The following is a 7,909-nucleotide window of genomic DNA, read 5'->3' as shown; positions in this document are numbered from 1 at the left end:
GTTCAGGCAAGATCTTTCAGATAGTGGGGTTGAACTGGTATTGCCTTAGAATTTGAAGGAACAAAAATCAGAATACGTCCATTGTACAGCAGCTTATCTATTCGTATAAATTCAAATACATTGAAACTGCCACATCGCAACACTCAAATTCAGTGACTGGTACAATGGACGTCATACCCTAAATGCTGAATTAAGTATTTTAATAATTAATCACTACTTTAATTGATAGTCCTTAATAAATATTTGGGAGTTTGAATTAATTATATTTCTTTTTAAGTAAACTATTTTGATTTTCAATAAAAAAAATAGCGTATATGTTTTAACATATAGATTTTTAACATTTTTCTTAAAATAAACTTTAGACCAGAAAAATATTCAAGTATACAATAATAATCAAAAATTAATTTACTATGCTCCTCTGGTAATAATAAATCGGTGGCTAAATCATAAATGCCACTTTCAGGTGTACTATTGAAATCTCCACAGAATATAACCGATACTTTTCTTTTAGGATCCTGAAATTAAATACATAATTAATAGATTATTTATCACCTTATTTTACTAATTTTTAATTGTATAAAAATAAAATATCATATTTTCAAATAAATTAGATGTTGGTATCTACACAATGATTTTTTTTAGTTAAAATTATTTAATGTTACTGTTAAGAAATGTATTTTAAAAACAATATTCTTAGTAATTTCTTAGATGGTACCTTTGATAATAATATTATATACATTTTTTTCTTGTTTTCATGTAGGTAATATGTTATTTTATAACACTTTTATAGTAAAAATAATTTGTTCTCATTTATATTATAGTTTTGATAGAGTAAACCACTCTAAGTATTTTTATAAACACATATACAATAATGAAGTTAAAATCAATAAACCATTTTATACTTGTTAAATATAACAAATTATTATTGTGATTATTAACCTAATCATTTTAAAATTAAAATATTATAGCAAAACTTATTTCATTTAATATACAGCTTAATAATTTTTCAACTTATATACTTACGTCTTTCATTAGATTTTGTTTTATTTTATTAATAATACTTAGTTCAATTAAAGCTTGAAATAATCTTATAAAATCACCATCTGGGTCAGATATTAAATGAGTATTGCATACCAACACTATCTGATTACGGTTAATTGTCAAATTTAAAGCTACGACCTATAAAATATTTTAAAAAAAATGTTAATTTATTTTTTCCAAATAAATTATTAGTAATAATTTTACAATATAAAATAACTATAATAAGCATAGCTTTATCTTTTTAAAAATTATATAAAACATTTATTTTGCAGTTTTACATTTAATAATAATATTTATATACATATAATCACTAACTTGAAAAACAGTATTTTTTTCTAATCCTTGTTTCCATGTTATATCATCCATAATTTCTTTTATAATAGGTCCACAATATATTTCTAAAGTAGTCAGATCGTTCAAACAAATATTAAATTGTTCTAATAAACTAAAATATATTTAGATTAATTTAAAAATATTGAAATATTATTAAACAAACAAATGAATAATAAAAATACTAGTTTTTATAATACTAGAATACTGTACAACATACCTAAATGTATCGGAATAAAAACAACACAATCCTTCATTCCTATGGTCATTCTTCTTCAAAAATAATTTAGTCATTTGTCCGTGTGACTTTAATATACGATATAAATCTCTATCAAAAAAGACTTTATCCACTTCTTGCAGACAAATAATATCTCCATTGTATGCTTCAAATAATTAATTAATTACACATAAAATAAATTATTTACATCATATTACTTAAGTACCTTGAAGTTCTGTCATTACAAGAGGGTTCCGATAACTGGATGCCAAAATTTCTTTTGGACAATATGGATACATTGTATCTTTTGCTTCTTTAGTTTTTGTATATTCTCCAGCTAGTAAATTGTATGATACAACTCTAATACTACAATATATAAATTGCAAATAAACAAAGTTAGTTATTTTAAAAGAATTAATACTTATTAACATATTGATCTGGTTTTAGATAAAATATGTATAAATATACATAGTTAATTCATCTCACCTATTATACGGCTTAGTTTTTATTCTTTTTTCAAATGGATAGATTTTAATGGTATTTTCTAAGACTGTTGAAAATATTACTTCTCTTGTAGGTCCAAATAACCAATTGTCCCCATTGAAAGGTGTAACCGTCAATTTTAGACGACAATTAACATCCTCGGCAGTAGGTATATACGTCATTCCATAGCTTACTACAATTTCTTGTTTTGAATCAATTCTATACCACGAATAGCTTAAATAAATGTGATCAAGTTCTTGATGAAATGTATAAGGATATATCATTAGTCCTTGATATAGAGGAGTTCTCAATTTAAGATCATTGATTATTGGTGCATCAACTATTACTTCATACGTATGATCTTTAATGTGAAGGGTAACATAATTATTACCCTTAAATATTTGATAACATTTAGAAGTACATGGTACTTTGATTCCTTTTTTTTTTATTTCTATAAAATGTTTCTTAAGCATTTTATCATCGCTAACATTACGTTGAGTTTTTGATAATTTTAAAAAAAGTCTGTCAATAAATACTTGTATTGTATCTTCTGAATTTCGACACAAGTTTATTCTTTTTAATTTGTTATATGGAGATAACAGTGCTACTATGATTTTTTGTTCCGTCTCACTCGTTGGAGTCAAAAAGTTAACAAACATAGAATTTTCCCATAACAATAATTTAGAAGAAGACATATTTCTTTTAGTGCAATAGACAAGCTTGAATAAGTTGTTAAAATATTTCATATGATTTTCTAGAAAAAGATAATAAATCCATAATTATATTATTTATTTTTATGTACAATTCAAACATATTTTATGTTTTGTTTTGAGATCTAGAAAGACTTTAAATACAATAATTAGAGCAAACAGTGATATGAAGCGAATGATACTTTATAATAATTTATAAATATTTGGAAATCTAGGGTTGTTGGGATTATGTAATAATAAAAAAAAAAAAAGTAAATGAAGTAGTAGATTGTTAATAAATGAATATGTACAAAATTATGTATCCACTTAAATATCTAATTAACAATAAAAATAGCTCTCATAGCTCACAAACATACAAAAACTATACACATGTACAACAAAGTTCGTCAAAATATGTAAAAAAAAAAACTAATTGGAGAAAAAATATACCTATATAATAGAAAAAACTGTTTAATAATAAGAAACATGTGTTATAGTACTGCTCAGATGATTAGACTTATGTACTTAAACACTGAAGTATGAAATTCATTAGCAAGTAGTAGGTATTAGTAAGCAATTTTAAAAGTTTTAAACTAATTACTAAAATAATAAAAAATGACGTGTATACTTACATTGGATACTTGATTTTAAATATAATCTTCGTTACTAATTAACAGTAGAAAAATGTATTATATTTTCCTTTCTTAAATGTTTAACGAGGTTAGGTTAGTTTAAAGTAATGGTAAAACGTTAGGCAAACCAGTGAGAGTAACTTAAACGTTGAGCAAAACTAACATGGCTGATGTACAATAAAAAAAGATTTCGAAAACTGAACAAAACGAAGATATTGGCGAAACCACAGAAGGTTATCACGATTTACGACTCGATGAGCCTGTGGCACTACAGAAAAACCGGCACTGGAGATACACAATGAATGATAGGTCTGTACTCTGCATAGTTGATAACATTAACAAAATGATAACGACGGTCGTTTCATCTATAGACATAGTTAATATGTCAGAATTATGTCTATGGTTTCATCGAATTCGCGCGGGCTCACGGCCCAAACATTTCCCGATTTCCCTAGCTTGTAGATAACATGGCAACAATTTATTTAATATCTATAACTAGCAACGGTGAAACTCGCTGTAAGTGAATACCCTAGGTCGGTAAAATTCGCTGTATGTGAATAACCTCTGATTTGGTGGCTCTACACTTTGGCGGTATCGTTTTAAACGCGTAAATAATAAAAGTTCAATTCGAGCGTCTAGTGGTCGGTCATTTCATTATATTCACATGTGTAATACACCTTGTCCCGTAGCTTGTTACGAAAATAGCAATTGAGTGTCTAGGTATCAGTCATCACCCGGAACGGTAAATTGGATGCATTTACCGTGGCTTGCCCGGTGCTTTTGAGTATGAAAAATAAATAAATACACTCCGAAACGGTGATTAAGTGTCTAGTTATCAGTCATCGCCCAATGAATATCGATACCTGACAGGGCAATCTGCCTACGGCGAATTGTTATACCTCCTGACGTCGAAGGCGTTATGTTGTTCAGTACGTAAAAAAATTCAAGTCGAATAGAGTGCTCAATTTTCAAGTTATCACCATTGAAAATCCAGTTAAACGCGTTTAAACCTCCCAGGTAGACGATCCCACTGCGTCGGATCGCTGACGATGTGGGCGCAAAGGGAAGATTTTAAACGTATTAATGAAAATACATGTCAAACGTTAGCGAGTCGTGGTAAATAGTGAGTCGAAGATCAAAAACCTATATATATTTAATAATTTTTTTAGATAATTAACAAAATATTTAAAAATTAAAAAAAAAAAATCCGAATACGTGGTCAGTTATTATGCAGCCCGGATTTCGCCGGAACGGGTTTCGAATCTGCCTACCTAACGTCGGGGGACCTATCCTAACACCTATCGACTACAGTTTGAGTTGTAATCAACGACCAAATCTCGAGTACTTAAACCGTTTTAGAGATTCGATGAATACTACATTATACGTCGTTTAACCGATACAATTTTTACGATTCGCGTGTCACGAAACCGTAAATCGCATATTTATTGTCGTTTAGAGTGTTTCTGACGTATTCGTTTACATTATTTAATCGTATACGTCTTAATGACGTACCGAGTTTATTATCACAGACACATTTCACGATATCGCCCCAAATGTATGCGATTAAAGGCATTACAACGACTGAAGAGCAACGATTTTTCGATGTTTTTGTATAATACAAATAAGAATCTGTTAAACCTGACGCGCGTTTCTTTTTATACACATAATAAAATAAATCGTATTTCGTACGCTGTCGAGACAATACCGATGAGGTCGCGGAGGCGTCCGAGGGTTGAGACACCGAAAACAAAACGACGCGTATTCGATACGGATAAATGATTTAACGTATCGTAAAAAAAAAAACAGTAGTGACGATACGATGACCGACCGGAGAACGCGCCGCGAGTACGCGTTTTCAGGACGCGATGGCGACGGCCGCGAACGGAATTCGGGGACGCACGGACGGGACGAAAAAGACCCGCTCCGGAATATAGCGTCGAGAACGCGACGGAAAGAGGTCTCGAAAGGCCGGAAAACCGTGCGAAAAGCGGAAAAAACGGTATATAAAAACAATAATAATAAGTATTAAATATTAAATAATAATTAATAACTAATAACGACCGATAACGACGACGGCGGGTGATAACGATAACGACGACGGCGGGAGATATCGTATAAGGACTGGAAAAAAAAATTTTAATTTTTCGATTGGTCGAGACACTAAACCTATCGGCCCGTGTAGCAACTATTCTTCGTTTTATATTATAAGAAGAAGAAGAAGAAGATTAAACTCGCAGCACGTAATAAAATAACGTGTCATAAAGATATTAATCTACCCTGCGCACTTGTTGAAGACACAGATCTTTCTGATATTTTGGATAATATTCCTTCAGTAAGACCCAATAATTTGGAGGATAATGCACAAACTGTTAGTTCATTAATCGATAATATTCGCCAAGTGAAACGTACTTCAGGTATGAATATTTGAAATTAAAATTGTATAAAACAATTATAATTAATATAAATACTTATCTACTAATCTTATATTTTTATATAAAAGAATTGAAAATGGATTTAACTATCAATGAAGAAAAAGATGAAGATGATGAAATAAGTCAAGCCATTACACAAATTCACCAGCAGTCTGAAAAACTTTTTAAAAGAATTAAAGATGTTCAAGTTGGTTTTAATGAATGTATAAGTTCAACAGACAGTCCAGAAAACCGAGAGTATTTAAAAGAACATTTAAAAATAGTAGAAAAAACTTGTGAATTTGATAGAGGTATAGAATCAGTGTTTCGTTGCAACAAAGATACATTAGAAAAACATATTGACAAAAGCTTGAAAATTGAAAATATTGAAGAATTTAAAAAGTAAGTATAATATGTAATTATTTTATAAAGAATTATATTAATCAACATTTTATTTAACTATATTTTTGAAAAATGTATGATTATTTAGGATAATTTAAAAAATATAAAATATATTTGATATTATATAATATAATTTTTTTTATATTGTATACAATTTACTGAGAAATTTTGTAGAATATAAAATAATAGATTGTGTTAAAATAAGTGGCTGGGATGTAAGTCTTTTAAAAGTTGCATGTTATGTTTGTTAAAATATCTCATTTAATATATATATTACTTAAGTTGAGATAATTATCAGTTAATCGATTTCATTAACTATTTTTTTTTTTTTTTTTAAACTAAATATTTACAGTCTATACCAAAACATATTAAACAAATTTGATAAAAAACATCTAAGTACTTACACAAAAATAAAAATAATACATAAGTAGTAGTGAAAGTAGTGATTTTCCTAGAAAAATAACATCTAATGAATCAACCTTATTAACAACAGTTATTAATTATTAAGATTAATTTTTTATAAAATAAAGAGTTTCTAATGTTTTTTTTAAATTCAAACTTATTTATTTGGTTATCAAAGAGTAGTTATTGTGAGACTTGAATTTAATGTATTTCAGCAAGATGTAATTTTGTATGAAAATTTATTTATTTACTAAACTTATATAACTTTTATATTTAGTATAAATTTATATTTTAAAGTATAATTTCTTTACATGAATATTTTTGCATTTTTTTTTTCTATTATTTCTAAGAATTAAATCAAATTTAAAGTCTTCAACTATTTTTTTCAGTGCATACAATGAATTGGCCAAAGGGATATTATCTACTATTTATGACTCTGGTGCGAAAACATTTAAAAATCATGAACATTTATTAGCTATTAAACAATATAATAAATGTACTCGAGGAGGATTAGTTGAAGAAGATTTGGTAATTAGAACGTTAGATCCATTTACAAAACAACCAATCACCAAACCAGTACGGAACAAAATTTGCACTCATATATATGATCAAGAATCAGTCAATAAAATGTTCCAAAATAAACAGTTTATATCATGTCCATACATGGGATGTTCAAACAAACATTTTACAAAAGCTAATCTAGATCTTTCCATGATAAGTGATTAATTTGTGTTATTATTTTTAACTAATGGATTTAAAAAAAGTTGAGATTTGTTCAGTCAGTATGACTATGATAATAATTTATGATAATTACTTTTTACACTTTAATTTATTTATACATTGTACATATCTAATTTAAAAAATATAGATATATTGTACACAATCACAAAAAAAAAAAAAAAATTGTACATCTCATAAATGTAAATTTCATAATATTATATTTAATGATTTTAGTTAGCATTTTCTTTTGGTATTAAAAATTATTTAAATATATTATTATATTAAATATGTTGTTTTAAATTTTTATTTAATTAAAATTGTAAGTAAAAGTTCCAATCATACATCTTAAAATCACCAACATTTTTCTATTTGACAAAAAAAAAAAAGACCAGGTAATAATATGGATTAAATTAATAAATGGTAAATAGTTATAAAAATTTAAAAATAGTAATACTCAGATTAAAGTGCTATTAATAATAAAAATAAAAACATTTTAAGTGAAGCTTAGGTGCCCATACACATTATACAGTTTATAGAATTATATCTACCATAGTTAGTGTTGTGGAATGGGACAACAAAAGA

At 27.3% G+C, this 7,909-nt stretch overlaps 2 protein-coding genes across 2 annotated transcripts; one reads left to right on the top strand and one right to left on the bottom strand.

Annotated features, from left to right (window-relative positions):
• Positions 1–368: 368 nt before the first annotated feature.
• On the bottom strand, positions 369–3,670 carry LOC112592466 (2',5'-phosphodiesterase 12-like; the record flags this gene model as incomplete). The annotated part of the gene is made up of 7 exons (XM_025336526.1): positions 3,393–3,670; positions 2,075–2,825; positions 1,815–1,954; positions 1,592–1,754; positions 1,357–1,486; positions 1,024–1,179; positions 369–515 (listed from the first exon to the last, which is right to left on the bottom strand). Coding segments are annotated over exons 2-7 (1,479 nt in total), but the record flags the coding sequence as incomplete, so codon positions are not given.
• On the top strand, positions 3,247–7,370 carry LOC112592476 (E3 SUMO-protein ligase NSE2-like). The gene is made up of 4 exons (XM_025336538.1): positions 3,247–3,297; positions 5,575–5,806; positions 5,893–6,205; positions 6,997–7,370. Exons 1-4 carry the CDS (start codon positions 3,247–3,249, stop codon positions 7,331–7,333), a joined length of 933 nt encoding a protein of 310 aa, XP_025192323.1. The 3' UTR covers positions 7,334–7,370.
• Positions 7,371–7,909: the final 539 nt, after the last annotated feature.

This window comes from Melanaphis sacchari, unplaced genomic scaffold, assembly GCF_002803265.2.
Source record: "Melanaphis sacchari strain LSU unplaced genomic scaffold, SCAv2.0 Contig177_pilon_pilon, whole genome shotgun sequence".
NCBI lineage: Eukaryota > Metazoa > Arthropoda > Insecta > Hemiptera > Aphididae > Melanaphis > Melanaphis sacchari.
Note: the sequence above shows the minus strand (reverse complement) of the source record. Positions and strands in the feature narration are given on the sequence as shown.